Here is a 20,157-nt window from a genome sequence, read left to right on the forward strand (position 1 = left end):
GGTGGATTCGTCAATCTTTGTTGTATTGGTTTTCATTTTATTTGGCCGTGAAGTCTTTGTCGTAATGGTTTTCTTTGTCTAATTCCTCAGTGAAGTCTTTGTCGCATTGGTTTTTTTTGTCTAATTGCTCATTGATTCAAACTCTTCAGTTGTGATTAAGATTTGACGGTCCAATAAAATAGCGTGGGTAATGACCAATGAGAGAAAAGCGGGACCGAGTAGTACCAAACCATGATGAGGAAGCTGCCGCCGCATCCGCCGAGCCATCCACATTTGGCCACTTTCCGCCCTTTAAACGGGTACAGTCCACGATGTACAACAACCGGGCAAAGCGATACCGAAAACTGCCCAGTCATCGTCAAGACCTGCAAATCCCAGCCCTCTTCAGGACAACAAAGGTCGGTGATGATTTTTTATTGTGGCAGAGTGCATCGAGGGATACTAATGTTGATAATGCAGAAAACTTTGACGACCATCGTAATCGATTGAATACAAATTTTTTTTCCTTAAAAATTTAACATTTGTGCGATCATTCACTTTTTTTCTTTTCTTCGCACGTTACTTGTCTGTTCAGTTATATTGAACGTTGAGAAATTTCATCTCAAAGTATCTGAAAATGAACCTTGTTTGCTATACCTCAGAATAATGATATTTCATTAAAAGCACTTTGTTCTTAACATATGAAAGGTTCAAGTTTCAAAAATACAATTCGCATTAATTTGATAATGAAGCAATAAATCTAAAATATATAAAGTTAATATATGTAATAGTTTCATCAAAATTATATTTATGCAACCCAGATGGCAGTTCAGCTTACTGACTAACGAAATAATTTAAATCAAAGTGCTATATTAAACATTTAAAAATATCGCTTACTGTTAATAATTTGCATGTAAAAAACATTTTTATGTAAAATATAATTTATTAATGCAAAAGTGTGATAAAAAAAATTCTATTAGTAATAGAATAAAAGCCGCTTATCTTAATGCGTATTTGGTTAAACTAAGGATTAACTATTCAGGATTAAATATAAAATATAAATTGACTGTATGTTATATCATTTTTACATATTCCCTTTGTACATAGATTCTATAAATTCTTGTAAATGTTTGTTTTATATGGTTGTCTTTTAAGCTAAACACATTATTATTAAAATAAAAGAAACAGAGACATGATCTGAATTTTCCATTTTATAGCCATGTCTATTATTTGTATCAAGCATGAAGTGAAATTTTCATGTTTGTAAAAAAGCTAGACACTAACAACTTAGGATGATCTATTTCGAACCAAATTTTTACCGCCTTTTTTTACTGGTCGTTTTACGCGCTATCTTATTGGACCTTCATACCGTATTCTTATTGGTTTCAATTTCCTGATTGCCCATTGCTTATTGCTTTAACATTAGTAGCGAAAATTTTTATTATTCCAAAATTACATCAGTTTGTTTTTATTAAAATTTATGAATTTTTATCATTCGTATAAATTTTGTTTTCTTAATATATTATTTGTGGTGGTTTCTACTTTTCAGTGATCAGCATTTTCAAAAATTATTTTTATCATTGTTCTAAATTTCATTGTACCACAGTGACGTTACATCAAATGTGATAGTAATAACTCAAGAAAAACAACACAGAAAATAATAAGCTAAACAGTGATTTTTATTTTTCGCTATCCAACAGCAACAATAACAATAATAAAGAACAGCCAAATTAAAATAATCACTAATTACAAGGAACACACACAATAATACTTTTGAACACCTCCAATATTTCTTCTCTTTGCCGGTGTTTCAATTTGTATGCCCTGCTTTCACATACAAGCGACATACTACCGAGACGATCTGGTAGTTCAGCGTCACGATTTTGGTATTATTACATAATACGTAGTTCAGATACATCAGGTGATAGGCTGCTGCCAGTCGATCATGAAGGTCTACTCCTTTCATAACAATGTTGTATGATTGACTAAATTTGGCATTAGTACATATACGTTTGAGCAATCGCTAATGAATTTTTGAGAAAAGAAAAGCCATGCAGTTACTGGCTATGTTTATGATGACATTGTCTTTCCATTTAACTATATGATCCTTTCCGTCACTGCGATAGTTGAAAGCATCTCACTTCTCTTCCATCACTAGCATCAGCGCATCTTTTTCATTTACACAGCACCATTAATGTTATATGGTCGACTCGTTCTGGTGGCTCTCATGTTCAATTCTGCTAACTTGACCAGAAGATAATAACTTGTAAAGAAGTCGCCAAAAAATAATGTCTGGTAGTATTTGGGCTTTCCTAAATAACATCAACTCTGCTGCTCAAAAAACATATTCGAAGCTTGCCATTCTTTGCTTCAATAAGTAATCATGTGATAAGGGTAACCATCGCTACAATATAGCATCCAGACTTTGTGGCTAAAGCGAATCAAATAAGAAGAGAAAACACAAAAGTCTGAACCGAACAGGCAACCCCATTTTTACTACTGTAGACACACAGTACTATATACTGCTTACATGTAAGTAAGTAAGTAGGCTATATACTGCTTACATGTGAAATATATTCATATTGTTTATCTGCATCCATAACAGTCAGCATGAGCTGCCAATTGTTGGGTGTCTTTGAAACTGGCGTTCAATAACAGCAGACGGATGTCGGTCGGTATTTGCGACAAGGATATTTGCCGAAATAAGAAACAAGGCTCATGCCCATCAACAAGAGCAGTATTTCACTCATTAACTGAGCATATCCATCCATATGCGGCAGTTTGGCCGCTTATTTGCTTTCGTTGGGGCCAAAAAGCTCCGTCAGATAGGCCTTTGTATCGTAGCGGATGCGGACTGAGCTAACAACTCTATTCCTTCAGACAACGAAGCGGAAGAAAGGTGAAGCAACCGTAAGCAGATTTGGACTTGAAGATCAGAGGTAGAGTACGGTAGTGCGGGGGTGTACGTATGCGTCGGGTTGTTGTGTTGGTCGAAGAAGCTTGCTGTAACGCATTGTCGGCGGACCTTGCTCACAGTTGCCAATAAAAACTATACTTACTGACTGTTGTTTGATTGTTATAATGCTATCTGGAAAGCGCGAATCGGAAAAAAAGGGAAACCCGCCGGTCAATACCGGACCCTCGCCGTTTAGCGACGAATGCGCCAATAGCGCGGTGGAGGAAGTGAACGAGCCTGCCTGAGGGAGCGGCTCGTTACGGTATTTATCTGTAGCTCCTGGGGGAAGAAGGAAGCTAGCGATTTGGTACGCACTATCCTGATCCAGCGCGCTGACGACGTACTAATACCTGTTTATGTCAGCAGAAATACGGCGGATGTGGAATTGCGCTCCAGCTTGCTCAAACCACACCTGGGGTTGGGAAGTCCAGAAGGTCGGAAGCTTCAGTAAAACCGCGTTCTTGCTTTGCAAATTCGTGACATTGGAAGAGGCCATGGTAGGCTCCCAAAAACATCGTTCGAAACAAACGGATTACTAGTAAAGTTTCTCACTAGAATCTATTTTTAGCACAAACCCTACAGTATATATGTCACAGTAATTCCGATATCCAGGTTCATATAGAACGAACTTGGTGTCCAGGTCAGTTACTTTAATCCGCCTCATTACCTCATTTAGATTTGTCTTAAGAATGCACTTACTTTAAAATATGCCATATTAAACAATAAGCCAAATAGGGAAGGAAGAATCCATAGAGGAAATAAAAAGCGTTCGTGGATTAGAGACTGCATCTGTAATGAACCAGGCGCAAACTGATTGCTGTATTTTCAATTACAGTCAAGACTGCAGGAATCAATCCACTGTTCGAATAAATAGAAATAAAAAAGTTCTGTGTATGCAGTAGAAATGTTGCTTTACAATTAAATTTTATGACCATGACATATCTACTCGTGCAAAAATGCTTATTCATTTCTGCAGTATTGCAAGTCTGCTATTTGTCCATGTCAGTATGACAAAGAGATAAGCAGCTTTCGAATAGATGACCAACAGTGAATAAATATACTGTTAGCATGTTCATTTTTGTTTTTATAAATTCTGGGTAATCATCCAAGCCTCTCTTATACTAAATAACTCGACTTTAAAATGTAACACAATGCAAAACAACTACAGTTTAACGGATTAAAACGTCCTCTTATTAATTTTGTAGGTGGAAATTTATACCTCCATGTGAGTGCAGTGCGCGCTAGAGTCGTTAATGTGCATTGCGCACTAATGCACGTATGAAGAGTATAATTACCAGATAGGTCGAACAAAAAGCTGACTGTTGGGCTGTGAAAATTTCTAAATGGCACCATATTTGTGCATCAAAATTGTATAGTATGCGTGAGAAAATTGTACGTATTGGTTATTTTTGGTTTCTGCGTAAAGGTAGGGATTCGTGATTCTGGTGCCTTTGATATAGAGTTTAAATCGTTTTTGGATGTATGCACATAGGTATAATATTTATCTAGGAAACATTTATGAATGTGCAACGTATTACAGATCATGATTGCGATGAAATCATCCATTGAGATCCTCGCTACTTTCACGTGTTAAATCACTTTTTCAACATGGTAATGGATGAATGGATGTTTCATTGAAAGCTAATTTTTTATACTGTTGTTGACAAGAGTTGGTTACTCATTTGTAAATTAATATTGCGCTGTTGATTCACTTTATATCTATTGATATGCAACTTTAACGAGTTGATGACTACTTTTTAAACCCTAAGCAGAGAGGATATGTAATATTTTGACTTTTGAATTTTAACCAGTTCATCCCATGCCCAATTTTTTGTTCTGTTTGGCTCCTGTGCTTGATGATATAATTAATGTTGATAAATCAGCGTTGCGCTGACTGGGAAATTTCGTTTCGGCCTCAAAACTCTAGCTTTGCAGCTTAACAATTAGCTGTTTGACCGTTTTGAACATATGGTTTCATCCCTGAAAGCAAAGATTGAATTATATTCGATTAGTCCTTTCAGCCCCTATGGTTAAAATGGCCAGCACGTCGAGTGAAGAGGCAAATGGCAGCCTGAACAGATGAAAAATGATTTTCATCAACTTAGTCGCATTAAGAGTAATAGCTACGGTGATAAAAAAAGCTTTCCCTATTCACTTACTAAGTTTCTGAACCATGGAAAAGTACGCATCTTTTAAAAATAAGCGTAAATTTTGAAAGAGTGAAGTGCAGACGTCCAGGGAATACTTTAAGTAATTGTCACCGAAAAATTGAAATGCTAAGAAATTTCACTGCATCACAAAGCGAATGCTTGTTTATATTGCGCATATTGCCCAAGAAAGAATGCCTTTGAATTTAAATTCACTTTTCACTCTTCACGTACATAATAATAACATTACAACATGATGCAGACAGATGAGCATGATAAATTTCTTAAATATTATTTCATTTTACATTTCTCGTAATTATAGCAATATTTTAAAATTAAATCTTGCAAAAAAAAGAAACAGATAAAAGATCAGTTCAGCATTTAAATGTAATACTTAATATATAAAATGCATTGCAGTTTTTCACTACTTACTTTTAATTTAAAGCATTCAATTTTTTGTTTAAATGTAAAAAACATATAATCTCGATGAATTTAAAATGCTATTAACGAACAGAAAATTTTTTAATTTTGTTTGGATTTAAGAAAAACAAGATATATCAGAGGTAAGCTTTTTCTTTAAATTTCTGCCATTTTCTGCCAGTATGTATTTCAAACGATGAATCATTATTGTTAGCATATTTCTTTTTAAGCAGATGACGTCAAATCTAGTTTTTTTCTGTTCAGTGGAACACAAAAAACAATACCAACTTCGACAACAACATGTTCAACTGAGTGTAGTTAAAATCAGGCTGTTTAAAATGGCAGTTGGAAAAATAACTATTTCTCTCCTGAAAGTGGTGGTGGTGACAAATACGCCCACCAGATACATTTGTCCAGGTCAGTGCGCTTGTGTTACTTCTGTCACTTCAGTCAACAATAAATGGTAAAAACGTTTACTTTCAATAACACTTTTCCCAGCATATTTCTTCAATTCGGTCGTGGTGAGATGCATTTTTCTGAATATACACATCTTAAATCAATAAATAAAATAAAAATAGAAAATATACATTGCCGTATATAGCAGCATCATCACCATCATCTATAAATGATGATACTAACGATGGTGTTCAAATTACTTAACCCCAAAGCTACAAACTGATTAGAAAGTGTTTTAAAAAATGCAACAGAAAAACAACAGAAAAGGGTAAAGAGATGAAGAGTGCTTTTTATCAAAATTGTACAAATTATACTTTTTCCGGCAGTGTATTCTTCTAACATGCTCATTGCAGCAGAAGTGAAAAAATGCTTGCTTAACAAAAGCTGTGAATATGTAAGGATTGTTATGGCAAAAGTAAATGCATCTGTTGTTACTTGCTAAAATTCATTTAAAGAAAAGCAATAAAAACTGATCCGTTGCAAGATTATTGAACGAGGACGGCAATCAAAGAGGACAGAGACACTGTTCAACGCTTTCATCTATTGACAATAGAATTAGAAGAAGAAGCAAGCGGAAACTGTTGCAAATGCCAATATTATTTCGATGAGGTCGTCGGATGTGTTAAAAGGCCACCAACAGTACGCTTGTCAAAGCATGGAGGAAGCGGCGCCGGTTCCGCCGGAGGCAAGAGTTGGCTAGAGAATGGCAAATCCGTCTCGTTACCCATTTCACAAGGCAAATTGCTACTTTTCGATTCAACCTAAAATCAATCAATAAATAATACTTTCTCACATTTGTCGGTGAACAAATCAATGCAACTTATATATATATAACATCTCAAGCATAAAAAACTTAATTTCTACATCTTTCAAATGTAATACTATGTCCTATACTGCAATACATTTTGTACATATATATGCTTTTATAGATGAATACAGAAAATATTTTGCACAAATTATAAAAAATTTTCCATTTCCATCTGCAACTCGTTGATGCATTATAACACTGTGAAGATAAATGAGAAGTCATAAATTAAATAACAAATAAAAAGATTGCATTAACAGCCTAATTATCATAACGCTCAACACTGGAGCAGGACATTTGTTCATTTATCTACGTAATAGTGGTCATTTTTCAAATTCAATCACGTTTTGATGATGATAAAAAGATTTATTTACATGCAATTTCTTTTAATATAAAATTCTCAACACTGCAATTATTAAACAAAACAGCATAATCAATAACGTTTCTTTTTTATGCCTAAAATTGAATCGCAGATATCATTAAATAACATTTATCACTATTATTAAAAAATGATAAAAATAACTACTACTGCTGTCCAAATGAATTTTTCCAATTAAATTCTTAATTATCAATAAAAATTTTAATGTTTCTGATTAATTGCACTTTTGAAGATGTTAAAGCTGATTTCTCAAATGAGCATTTATTTCCATTGAAAATATTGTTATGTTATAATATAATTATCCTTTTCAAATGTCAGCTTTGCAATTCAATATAAACGAGCTCTCAACGCACAGATAACATCTGACTGAAGCAAAACAAAAAACCGCATGCATAAAATTGCAAATCAGAAATCACACGATTATAAAATTAAAGAAGTGCCAACTGAATTTACATAATATGAAAAATAACTGAAATTAAATTCAGAAAATGCTTTTGAGTTTTAAAGTTTTTTCCAATAAACATACCCTGCTATCCGAAATATCCATGTCAATCAGATCGTGAACAACAGGAGCTACTGATGAAGATTCGACGGATTTCCGCGGTTCAAAAACATCAATCACCACAGATTCTGTACCTTTAATTTCACATCGACAAAAAGGACATGTACCACCACTTTCCGATTCCTAGAAAAAAAAAAGAAAAATATTTATTAATTAACATTACTTATTAGAATAGTCGGTATTAATTGAAAAATACAAATAACAATTTTACCTGCCAACTGAGCAAACAAGGTGTACAAAGTAAATGACCGCATGGTTCAATTTTAATATCTTTGTCGTTTTCAGCACAGATTTTGCACAATTGAAACGTGGTGCCCATTTCGCAATAAATTTCATACTGTTCAGGCGTTACTTTGACGTGGCCCTCGGGAGTAGGTTGCAAAGCCCAACTCAGATCTGGATTGACGTTACGTCCATTTGGATACAAGTAAAAGCCTTCTCTCGAGCCATCTATCAAGGCTTGAATAAGAGATTTATTTTGCGGAATGGTTTGATAAATTTTCCCGTCTGCTGTCACATAGCCGACTGCCCACTGGCCTAGTCGAGTACAGCTCAGTCGAAATACGTAGCTAAATTTGAAAGAAAAAATATTAAAACGTGTAAATTACGCAAAAGTTGAATAAAAAGCCATACCTGCCGGGTTTTTTAATAAATTTTTGTAAGCGACGTTTCACCTCATCGTAAGTCAAAAAAGCCACATAAGCAGGATGCGTAACGGCCAAGATTTGCCAATTTCGAAGTAGTGATGCCCAAGGTTGGAATAATCTGTTAAGCAAAATAAATATTTCTTATAGTATATACATATAAAAATGGATTTCGTGTATCATCACAAACGGAACTGAACATGCACACTTCGTATCTTCTTCAATTATTGTTTATATTAAATTCATTCGGAATTATTCAACTAAAAATTATTCATTCGGATAGTTTTGTTTTTCTCAAAATAATCAAACGATTACACAAACTATGATTAATTTTGTTCCTATTCAAAGCACAAATTGATAAACTGAATAACGCTGACAAAAGCAAAATCTTGATGGCTTTCATCACGCTTTGTTATTATCACTAGGCTTGAACGTTTTTCCAAATGCAATATATTGAATTTTCAGTGTCACAATCTTCACACTTACCGTGTAAAAACGTCAAATTCAAAATTAGAAATATAATCGTTGCATGTTAAATCGATCGTTGTTTTCAGAGCTAAAGCTTCCAAGCCGGAGCATATTGGATGCACCTCGTTCAATGCCACTCGAAATTCCTTCCACGAAACCAAAGTTCTGAAGCAAAAGGACAAAAATTAAAAAACTGACTTATTATTAAAATGACTGCATACAAATAGCTCACAATCGTATCAATTTTTGACAAAATGAGCAAACTAAACAGAACACAATCATCAAAGTTCATTTGGATTTACTTTCAACAAATAAATTAAAAAGCATACAAGCTTCAATTTGATACACTGGCTAACATAAATAAATAATTCTTCACCAGCGTTTAAATTTGCAATAATTATCATTCTCACTAATCGACTCTCTGGAGACAGTCTATTTCAGCTAATTTCAAAGAATCCATAAGAACTGCAAAACAATTGATGAACGTTCAATCATTCATTGCTTACGAACTTTTATAGTTAACTTTAAAAAAGGAAAACAATATTCAATCATTTAAACCATAAATAAAAATCAGATAAAAAGTGAAGAAAATATGAGAAAACAATTGACGTAACAGTAGAAGAATAAGTATCATACCTAAAGATTGTAATCTGAGCAGCTAAAGAAAGATATTGTTAAAAAAAATTAGATTTAGCCAATTTCCATGTAAATGAATAAAAATAACTGTTACCTGTTGTTAAAGCAGTTTCGCCAAAATTCCGCTGCATCTTTTTTGGTCACCCGAAATCGATCGCCAATGAACTGACCGTTAGGAAATTCAGCTTTCAACTCGGCAAGCATGTGGGAAAATATGAGCGACAGCTTGTTGAGACTTCGCCGACCGGCCGAATACTCATCATACATTTGTTCCCGGTAAACTTTAAACAAATGGACGGTGCTTTTGCACTTTCGCATGAGATTCATGATGAAAAAGCGAAAATATTCGTTTTCACTCAAACTGAAATCTTGCGCGCAAATCAACCGCAAATGCTGATAAGTATCAGGAAGAATGTCAAGAATAAACGGTGGACTGTTTTTCAAATTCAACCTTGGATGCTGGCACATGCGAACAACCTAATAAAAAAATTATTATTAAAATAATAATAATTTTTAATAAGCACAATTTCAACTACTTGATCCATAAGTCGCCATGTTTTTTCGATCGTTTTCTTGTCAATGTGCGGCGGTTCTTTGCATAACCCGTCCTGTGAATCATGAGACAAGCCAATCGCTTCACTTAGCTTGCCGTGAATACGATTCCACAAAGCACCAAAGCTCATCACTGTAAACTATAAAAAGATAATCATCATTCGAAAAGTACAATTTATCCAACTAGATTTGAACTAATCGATCATTTAAGCGAAAATAATCATTGAACTTTGAAGTAATGCTAATAATCAGCTACCACTAATAAACGAAAACAAAAAGAAAAACAAATTTAACATGTAAGTGAATAATATTTTGACAAAAATAAGGAATAATTCAAATTTCAAATTAACCATACATAAACACGAGTTTGCGTTCACTTTTTGAAAACAAAAAAACTGTAAATGTACAAAATGAGGCCAGCGCAACAAATGCGATGAGAACGAAAATACGACACAATGACTACCTAAGCGTCTGGCTTTTCAAAAGTGTGCGTCAATCTTCTAGCAAACTTCAAAGACCAACGTATGACACATCTACAAAACAGAACAGCCCGCGCTTCCGCCAATCACAACTTGCATCATCAGGAAGCTATCGAACTGTATACTGTATTTCATTTCAACCATAACCAATAAGCAAGTTAGACTATTGATTGGAAAAAAACAAATTGTCTCAGATCAAAAGTAACTAAAATATTTCGAATTTGTGAATTAATAAAAATTTATACTTTTTAAATTTTTATAAGAATTTGTTGAAAAACAATTTAAAAATATATTCAAAGCATTTTGCTGATGTTAAAATTTATTATTTTTATTATACACTGAACAACTGTAATTATTCTAAATAAAAAATTCTAAATCTGATTTTATTTATTTTTAAAAAGAGTAATGTAATTAATATTTTTGCACATTTTAACTACTATTGCATCAGTTGGGATACAACATGATCATAATATTAAAAATGCAGTAAAACAATAAAAAGTTCATTTATTTTTGATATGAAAACAATATTTAGGTTCGATATTTATTGGAATCGTGTTATTTTTAAAATTTATGCAGGAAATTTTCTGGCTTTCTTCAATCCATTGTAAATCACACGATCGTGCAAAATTACACTATAAATTATGAATTATTCATTCAGTTGACATTTATTTTCAAACTGACCAAAATCACTTACAACTTCTAAATGTTTATTAATTTTTTTTATTTTGTAAAAGATTTAAGTTTTTTGGTCTTGTGTACTTGTAAATTTTTAAAAGAATACTGTAATCTGATAATTTTGCGACCTATTTGTTAGATTAGAAAGTGTGAGGAGCATACTGTTCCGTTGATGAATTTGGTCAGGTCGGCTATAAGTGATAGGGTGAAGGTATAACGCACAGCAGAAGTATAACTTTTTCTGCGGCGACTCATCTGTGGAACAGCATCTGCGCTTCTGTGTTTTATTTGATTTCCATGAATTTATACTCAGTTTCTGCTTTTAAAAACATATATTGCTGGTAAATTTTCTCAAATATTTTCTTTCATGTTACCGTTAACGTCTGAAAAATATTCATTATGTATATGTATGCGTATTGTTTTTCTGTTAAATTTTTTATATTGTTTCAGTTTCTTGTTTTTATTTTATTTGAAATGTTGCATTTATTGGTGTTTATTCTCCGAGTACAGTTTGTTTTTTTCTTAAAGAAATTGATTACATCTATTTGGATCTGTGGAGTTTTAGTCGCTATATTGTTGGAAGTTGCAAGCAATGGCAGATAAACGGAAACTTCAAGGTTTTTAACATATTAATTTTCATTTATTTTTATGATTGCAAATTAATTTTTTAGCCGAAATGGAAAGATGCTTGAAAAGAGTGCAAGAGGGTGTTGAATTGTTCGATCAAATCTGGGAGAAGGTGAATACTTGCAGAAATTATAGATTTAAAGCACTTATTTTGTTGCAGGTTCATGAAGCCGCTAATCTTAATCAAAAAGAGAAATTTGAAGCTGATTTGAAAAAGGAAATTAAGAAGTTGCAGGTAGTTTTTAAGTAGTTTTTTCCTTTGTAGACAATTTCTTTCCAGCGAATGAGAGATCAGATTAAAGGATGGCAAAATTCAAATGATGTCAAAGATAAAACTCAGCTATGCGATTCTCGAAGATTAATTGAGCAGGTTTGATTATGGTTTTGTATGTATTTATTCAGTTGGCTTAAAGATTGAAATATCTTACTTCGTAGAAAATGGAGCAGTTTAAAATTGTGGAACGGGAAACGAAAACGAAAGCTTACAGTAAGCAAGGTCTTGGTGCAGAACAAAAGATCGACCCAAAAGAGAAAGAAAAGGAAGAAATCATTGGTTGGCTTCAGGTAGTAATTACATAGAATTTTTATTACTGAATAATTTTTATTCGTGTTATAGGATTCTATTGGAACGTTAAATCAACAAAGCGATGTATTTGAAGGAGAAATGGAACAAATTAATGCCATGTTTGGGAAAAAGAGGAAACCTGATCGAGATGTATGTATTTACTACTTTTTAGATATTTCAGAAAAATATGCATGTTTTTCTTGTTTTAAAGAAGCAAGATCGATTGGATGATTTGCTGAGGCATATCGAAAGGCATAAATTTCATGTCACAAAGCTTGAATCGATGATGCGTTTACTGGTGAACAATACCATTGATACACAGCTGGTTTATATTTATTATTTTTTGTTATGAAAGTAGTTAACAGCATGTTAACTGTAGGTGAAGCAAATAAAAGAAGATATTGAATATTACATTGAGAATTGTCAGGAGCCGGACTTTGATGAAAATGAGTTTATATATGATGATCTCAATTTGGGAAATGTAGAGAGCATGTTAGGTATGTGTACCACGCATATGTACGATAATGATTGCATAGTTGTTTTGATAATTCAAATTAGTGATTCGTAAAAATGAAGTCGTTTTTTGTTAAATGAAAGAATATTTTAGAAAAAGTTGTACGCTATAAGATTTTAATCCAAAAATAAATTGTGAGATTTATTTGTGAGATGTTTTACTTATTTATTTTCTGTGAAGAACTTAGGTTATTAATTTTGGCTAAATTTTATCCAGGAATTTGAAAAAAGATGTTTCCGATTAAGTTTTTTTGAAATCTAATTTTGAATTGTATGAACTTTGATAAGATTAATTTCTGGTTCCATTCATTGTCTTACGATTTCTTGTATGTATTATTTAGCTCAACAACTTGGTAGTGTACCTCGTGCAGATGAGCGGGGAGAGGAGAATGATCTTACTCATTCTGAATCCTCAAGTCTCGCCCCTTCTTCTAGGCCTTCTTCAACGCATTCCAAAGTAATCACTATTGAATTAAGCAGCTGTAATTATGAAATTGATGGATTATTATTTTAGGCAATGTGCAGTTCTCCCACCAAAGAATTTGAAGAAAGGAAAACCCGATATCCGAGTGAAAGTACAGAAGTAAAGAAAGTTTACATATTTATTCTTTTCCTTCAAATTGTGAATGCTGTTTATTGTAGACAGCAAAGTATGTAATTTCGAATTTAGAAAATCTTAGCAAATCGGCACCATCTACTCCTGTGAAGTTAAATAGGTAATTTGTTCACAAATGATTGTGGATTTGTACTTTCATAAATTTATAAAGTTTTTTGTTAATTGAACATAATTTAATGTATTTTCTTATTGAATCGTAATATTTTAAATACTGTTTTTTTAATATTATATTAAAAATTATATTAGGATGGAAGCACCTTATGTGGCGCTGAATCAAATTATCCCAATTTTGAATCCTGCAGTACCAGCGACATCTGTACCTTACAATAGTGTTGTAACTGGCGCTTCAAGCCGGCAACAGAAGTCTGGTTTTACGAGCTTACAAACGGAATCTTTTGGTATGTTGAATAATAATGTTTGAAAAGAATTTAAAATAATAATTATTATTTTAAGATACAGTGACTAATTCTTTTAACAAATTATTTGTATCTTCTGAAGTTCTGGCGAAGGAACGTTGGTTGGAAACGTCTTCAGTTTCTAAGCCAGTCATGCAACCACAACTACCAGCGATTGATAACGATTCACTTTCAGCAACAGTTGATCTTACTGTCAATGTTGAAGCGGATTCTTGCAATTCTGCTTCAATTGTCATGAATGGTCCCGCATGCACTGCTGACGTTAGGATAATTTTTGTTGTTACTGTTATATATTTATTTCACTTCGTTGTATAGAAGTGTAATGTTATTATTATTTTAAAATGTTATATATATGTATATATGTTTCAGCTATTAACGCAGATTAGTTTATCGCTTCGTGCGGCCAACATTTCCCCTGTGGCTGGGGTTCACTCGCCTTCGAGCTTTTTGAACAGTACGAATAATCTCAGCGGTATGTTGTGCGCTGTAAAGGTCGTCATTATTATTAATGAAGCAGTCATTTTATCATGATAACAGGATTGCGTACTGTGCCTACATCGCTGGTCGATTCTGCGAGCTGGAGATGCGAAATGAATTCCAGCCCTGCTGCACAGCAAGCAAAAAATTCTTTTACAAGTTACCATTCTTTACCCGGGCCGTCCATAAATAGCCTTGCAACGGCTTCCACTTTGACCAGTAATTCTCAACCACTGATATTGGATCCAATATTGGGTAAATGTGAACTTACTGTTTAATTTAATTTTTTGTTTTTATCATAAATTTTTATTTTGTCAGGAGCTGTTCCACTTGGTAAGAAACCTCTCACCATGAAGCAAGAGCACTGCCTGAAAATGGCTGGAGAGGCGATGAAGCAGATACCTTTTCCATCGGATAAGGAAAAGGCGAGGTTAGTTGTTTTTAAAGAAATTTTTTAAATAGTATATGATTGTATTATTATTAGATGCATGGGTAATTTAATGACATGTGAACAATTTTTAGAATTTCGTTGGAACGAGTGCCGTATTTGACTCCTCCATATTATCCACAATCTCCACTTCCCCTATCAGATACTTTCGAACATTTCAATCGTCTTTCTCCGGAAACATTATTTTTCGTTTTCTATTATCTTCAGGTTTATTCGAACATTTAATTGTTAAATAAATATTTTGTCTTTGAGTTGATGATTTGTTTATTGCAGGGAACAAAGTCTCAGTACTTAGCCGCCAAAGCATTGAAACGTCAGTCTTGGCGTTTTCACACTAAATACATGATGTGGTTTCAACGACTCGAAGAACCAAAGGTAATTACAGATGAATATGAACAGGTAAAAGCATTTTTATTCAAATGTTTATACAATAAATAATATTTTATATTTAGGGAACTTATATTTATTTTGATTTCGAACGATGGATGCAGCGGAAGAAGGAAGACTTTACATTTGAATATCGTTATTTGGAAGATAAAGAGCTTCCTTAATTATTGTATTAGAAGTTTCCAAGACGATTTCGACATTGCCGTCTGTGCTGTCCAGCTGTTCATATGATGTAATATTACGTCAGCGTTGCGTATTGGTTTGCGTTTCCCTGAAGTATAATAAAAACAGATGCTTCGAGACTGTTGTTGTGTTGTTAAATTAATGAAAGTTGTTGAAGATGAAAATTACTTCTTCGAAAATTTATCAATTACACTGACAGAACCAGAACAACTACATCGTTATGGAATTTCATCACTAATTAAGAAATACTGCTAATGTTGATTGTTCTAAGTTATTTTAAAATAGAATAAAGTCAAAGTAACCTACTGACTTCATTGAAATATCGAAAACTTTGGTTTGAATTTATAATATATACCAAGAACCATAAAAAATATGTAGAAAAAAAGTAAATCATGTATACTTATGGAAGACAAATATTTCGATGTTAATTGAAAGGAGGGATGAATTAAGTTATTGTGAAATAATGCTACATTTCTGGGCTTCGTATTCATCATTAACAGAACAAGAGCCCATTTATTCATCTATAGGCAATTCTGAAAAAATGGTTTAGTAAACTGAAATTCAAGGGCAAAAATCCGATTTTAAAGGAACAAAAACAAAACTTACTACGTTGTTTAGATCATATTAGTTGATACTGTTACGTGTTCAGATCGGAAAACTGTAGCCACGTTTTTCCTTCTTAGCAAAGTAAACAACAACACTGTGCTGTTTTAACGTCGTGCTATGAAATTCTCAGACAGCCACAAATTAACATATCTGGTTTAGCAGTTGATCACCTTGTTCGCATATATTATTCATTTAAACAGTCAATAATTCATATGTAAATAACTTTCGTGATGAACAGATGACAAATTAAAAAAATATATTAGCAGTGAAAGAAATTGAATAACGAACGCTCGAGGCAAAAACTGAAAATATGTTATACTTAAAATAATAAATACTTGCATTATTAATACATTATTCATTCGACTGAATGTTAAATCTGTAAATCTGCCAAATTGTTAATTTACATAAATTTTGTCAATAATCACTGTTTCAAAGATTTGGGTAAAAGTTACAGTACAACGATATGAAGGTAAAAATTATTTAGAATGCAAAGATATTCAAGCTGGGTTTTAAATTTTTCTCCAATTAAAAGATATTCTGCAATCAATTTTCAATTCAGCTCATCTAAGATGATACTCTAAAGTTCAGCCTAATGTTTTATAAGTTTATTGTTTCGTTTCTATAAAAGTTAATTGTTGAAACAAATATTACATTGTTAATTGATAACACTGAAATGTATTATGTTTCATTGAAATTTATTTTATTTTTGCTACACTAGAAGTTTAAATATTTTTGTTATGTTACCGTACTTTTAAAATTAACCTTAATTTTCTGTAAAACAGTTGAATGTTTTTTCTGAATATTTTGATTCATACATTTATCCAAAACATTTGAATTATGCATATAATACATTTCAGCTATGTTAAACAACCAAATATACGTTAAAAAATGCAGTTGATGTGTGCTGTTTTATCGTTAAATTATTGTACATTTTTTTGTCAAGTTCTTTTGTCTGATTTTCATTTTCTAAATTGTTTTTTTAATTTAACTTTTTAAATGTTTTTTTAATGTAAAATAGCGGTTAAAATATGGAAACGTAGCGAGTGAATTGTAGGAATTTAATTTTCACACTTGACATGTGTAAATTTGTCTCTCAGAAATTGTAAAAATCAAGAAACTTAGGTTAATGCAATCACTGCATTGAGGATTGAATAGAGTGAAAATTTTTATCTTAGAATATTAAATAACAGTTCAAGTGTATCGTTTATTATCATAATGTGCCACAGCGTTTTTAAGCTGTTGTTGAAAACTGCACTGTGAAATGGTGTATTTTCTTTTGTCGAAAATATTTCAACCGATCGTTTCACGACCATGGAAATCTATATCAGCCGTTGAAATGATTAGCAAAAGTCAACGGCTTATGCTTGATAATGGTCTGATTGAATACGTCGGCGGGAAGGGTTTGTTCCATTATTTGCCGGTCGGTTTGAGAGCTTTGGAAAAGCTGTGCATCATCATTCGACATGAAATGGATCTTCTTGGAGCCGGTCGTATGGCTTTGTCGAATCTATGCGAGCGCAGCGTTTGGGAACAGACTGGTCGATGGGAAGAAGTTTCTGCTGAACTTCTTCGGTTGAAAGGTTTTTTCCATCGATTAATATTATAAAGTTAGGTTTGGCACTTTTTAGATAGAAAAGGAAAAGAGTATTGTCTTTGTCCAACCCACGAAGAATCAGTTACCAGCTTGATCAGCAGATTTTCTCCGATCACAAGCAGTCGGCTTCCTCTGCTACTTTACCAAATTACTTTAAAATACCGTGATGAACCAAATCCAAGATTTGGACTTGCTCGTGCAAGGGAATTTTTCATGAAAGATATGTACAGCTTCGACTTGGACACCAAATCCGCTATGAAAACATACGACGCTGTAAATAAAGCATACTTTAGCATTTTTCAAACTCTCGGCATCAAAGTGCACCGTGTTGAAGCGGCTGTTGGAAGCATAGGGGGAAATTTGAGTCATGAATTTCATTGTGAAAGTCAGTATGGCGAAGATTACATCCTGATGTGCGAAAAATGCCAGAAAAAATTCACGGAAGAGGTACTTGTTAATTCGACTACTTGTCCAGTTTGCAATGAGCCGTTTCAAAAAGTTCGTTCATTGGAGCTTGCGCACACATTTTTCTTAGGTAATAAACATTTCGTGAATTTCATATTGGAAAATAATTATTAAAGTTTATGCTATGAAGAGCGCAAAGTTGAAGTTTCTTAAATTAGCCTCTGATTGATTGTTTGATAAAAAATAGAATTTTGGTAAAGATATTTTTGATAAATTGAAATGACAAATGAAATTGAATAATGTGCAGTAGTGTTTTCGATGTTTTTAAGGTGAAAAATACTCTCAAGCATTAGGTGCTACCGTAACCTGCAATCCCGGAAGTCCAATACCACTGCAGATGGGTTGTTTTGGAATAGGCATCTCCCGGCTGTTGGCAGCGATTGTTGACTACTTTTCTAGTGATGAAGAAATTCGTTGGCCACTTTGTATAGCACCTTATAAAGTTTGTGTCATTCCTCCGAAAAATGGCAGTCGAGAATATCCGGCTACTCCTATGGCTTTGCATCTGGCCGAGCAACTGTCCTCTTTAGCTAATTTCAATGAGGAAATTGTTTATGACGACAGAACACATCAGACTGTCGGTACACGACTGCGCGATGCTAAACGTAGAGGATATCCGTATGTGATCGTAGCCAACAAAACAGTATTCAACAAATCTTCGCCGAAGTTTGAATTACATTGCACTGCTACTGATGAAGTTCTCGAAGTGACACATGCAGAATTGTTCCAACGTATTCGAGAAAGCATATAATAATAATAATAATAATAATAATAATAATATTGATTTTGTTGTTTTCTTTCTCTAATAAAACAATCATTGAAATAAATGGCAAGAAATCAATTTTTCAATTGAAGAAAGCCAAAAGGCAGTTGAAAAATATGCTTGTTTTTTGATATACGTGCACATGGCTTAGCCATGTGTGGAGTGGAACGATTTTTTTGCCAGTAAAGCGTAGATTCACTTTCACAGAGAAGACATAAAGATTTTGAGAAATTCAAAACTTTAATTATTTAATAAATTTTTGGCAAAAGAATTCAAAAAGAAGAGAAAACATATGAAATGAGCAAAATTCAATGATTTATAAGAAATGTCATCGTCATCATTATCACTATAACCCGCAAAGTTTTAATTGACTGACTAACAAAAAATAAAAATAATTTCACTTTCAAATGGCATTAATTTTTGTCACGCATTATGTATATCTTTTTATTTTTATGAAGAACAAATTATAGTCATCAGAATTGTTCGTATCAATGCTTAATCAAAAATTATTATTTTTCTAACAACAACAACGACAACAAGAAGCCTTTTACCATATTTTTTTGATCAGCGTGTAAGGCTTGATTTTATTCAATAAAATCTATTCCGCGTGAAAGATTTCATTTAGATAAAATTATTTTTTCTGTAAAATCAATTTTCTGTTATATTCATGCCTTTTGTAAGTGAATGTTCAATTCAAAAGATTGAAAAGAAAAAGTCAAATTTCCAATATTCAAAGTCAACAATTAAACCAACAAATTACACACTTTTGAGTTTATTAAAATACTTCCTTGGAAAAAATGTGTAATTTCTGAAATTATATTAATTGCAAATTTTTAATGAAAAATAATTCAATTAATAATAAAATATCAATTGCATTCAATTTATTAATCATACTCATTGTCAATAGATGAATATCACATCAATAATGCAATTTCCAGATCACGCGCTTTTACAGTGTGATAAATCGCATGAATAGATGAGACTAATTTGCATAATAATAAATAGACTGCTGATGGAATTCATTCTGTGGAAGATATCAATTTTGAATCCAGGCAAACAATCGGTTCAACCAGTGGTTTATATAATTCATCACGAAATGGGCAGTTTGTCATGAAGTCAAATTTATCATTTTTCCATCTCGAATCTGAATATGACAATGGTAAATCTTCGAAATCATTGAACGATGAAGATTTATTGGATGAAAAAAATAAAAGTAATAAATAATTATCCGTACGATGAAAATGCAAATGGACAAGCAGTCATAGAAAATGTTGGTCAGCATGCTCCATCGCCGCTGACGGATTGTTGACAATAATTTTTTGATATTAAAAATAATTTT

At 32.8% G+C, this 20,157-nt stretch overlaps 5 protein-coding genes across 5 annotated transcripts; 4 read left to right on the top strand and 1 right to left on the bottom strand.

Annotated features, from left to right (window-relative positions):
• The first annotated feature begins 197 nt into the window (after positions 1-197).
• On the top strand, positions 198-518 carry Tsp_01090 (nucleolar MIF4G domain-containing protein 1). The gene has a single exon (XM_003376800.1). It carries the CDS (start codon positions 198-200, stop codon positions 516-518), a length of 321 nt encoding a protein of 106 aa, XP_003376848.1.
• A 2,773-nt stretch (positions 519-3,291) lies between these two features.
• Tsp_01089 (nucleolar MIF4G domain-containing protein 1) lies at positions 3,292-5,010 on the top strand. Its single transcript, XM_003376801.1, has 4 exons — positions 3,292-3,451; positions 3,504-3,575; positions 4,141-4,211; positions 4,957-5,010. Exons 1-4 carry the CDS (start codon positions 3,292-3,294, stop codon positions 5,008-5,010), a joined length of 357 nt encoding a protein of 118 aa, XP_003376849.1.
• A 1,544-nt stretch (positions 5,011-6,554) lies between these two features.
• Tsp_01088 (E3 ubiquitin-protein ligase CBL-B) lies at positions 6,555-10,361 on the bottom strand. The gene is made up of 8 exons (XM_003376802.1): positions 10,355-10,361; positions 9,989-10,137; positions 9,547-9,929; positions 8,835-8,981; positions 8,338-8,469; positions 7,916-8,273; positions 7,669-7,827; positions 6,555-6,719 (listed from the first exon to the last, which is right to left on the bottom strand). Exons 1-8 carry the CDS (start codon positions 10,359-10,361, stop codon positions 6,555-6,557), a joined length of 1,500 nt encoding a protein of 499 aa, XP_003376850.1.
• A 76-nt stretch (positions 10,362-10,437) lies between these two features.
• Tsp_01087 (CCR4-NOT transcription complex subunit 3) lies at positions 10,438-15,371 on the top strand. The gene is made up of 22 exons (XM_003376803.1): positions 10,438-10,609; positions 11,225-11,244; positions 11,298-11,369; positions 11,724-11,775; positions 11,830-11,897; positions 11,946-12,020; positions 12,051-12,155; positions 12,221-12,349; positions 12,402-12,500; positions 12,532-12,675; positions 12,778-12,847; positions 13,205-13,320; positions 13,378-13,446; positions 13,506-13,579; positions 13,726-13,877; positions 13,933-14,156; positions 14,265-14,367; positions 14,433-14,627; positions 14,691-14,802; positions 14,895-15,027; positions 15,094-15,195; positions 15,273-15,371. The coding sequence occupies exons 1-22, from the start codon at positions 10,438-10,440 to the stop codon at positions 15,369-15,371; spliced, it is 2,385 nt and encodes a 794-aa protein (XP_003376851.1).
• Positions 15,372-17,332: 1,961 nt separating this feature from the next.
• Positions 17,333-19,036, top strand: Tsp_01086 (proline--tRNA ligase). The gene is made up of 4 exons (XM_003376804.1): positions 17,333-17,576; positions 17,625-18,125; positions 18,325-18,786; positions 19,002-19,036. The coding sequence occupies exons 1-4, from the start codon at positions 17,333-17,335 to the stop codon at positions 19,034-19,036; spliced, it is 1,242 nt and encodes a 413-aa protein (XP_003376852.1).
• The last annotated feature ends 1,121 nt before the right edge of the window (positions 19,037-20,157 follow it).

The sequence above is a fragment of the Trichinella spiralis genome (genome assembly GCF_000181795.1).
Source record: "Trichinella spiralis strain ISS 195 chromosome Unknown Scfld4, whole genome shotgun sequence".
In the NCBI taxonomy this organism is placed as follows: Eukaryota; Metazoa; Nematoda; class Enoplea; order Trichinellida; family Trichinellidae; genus Trichinella; species Trichinella spiralis.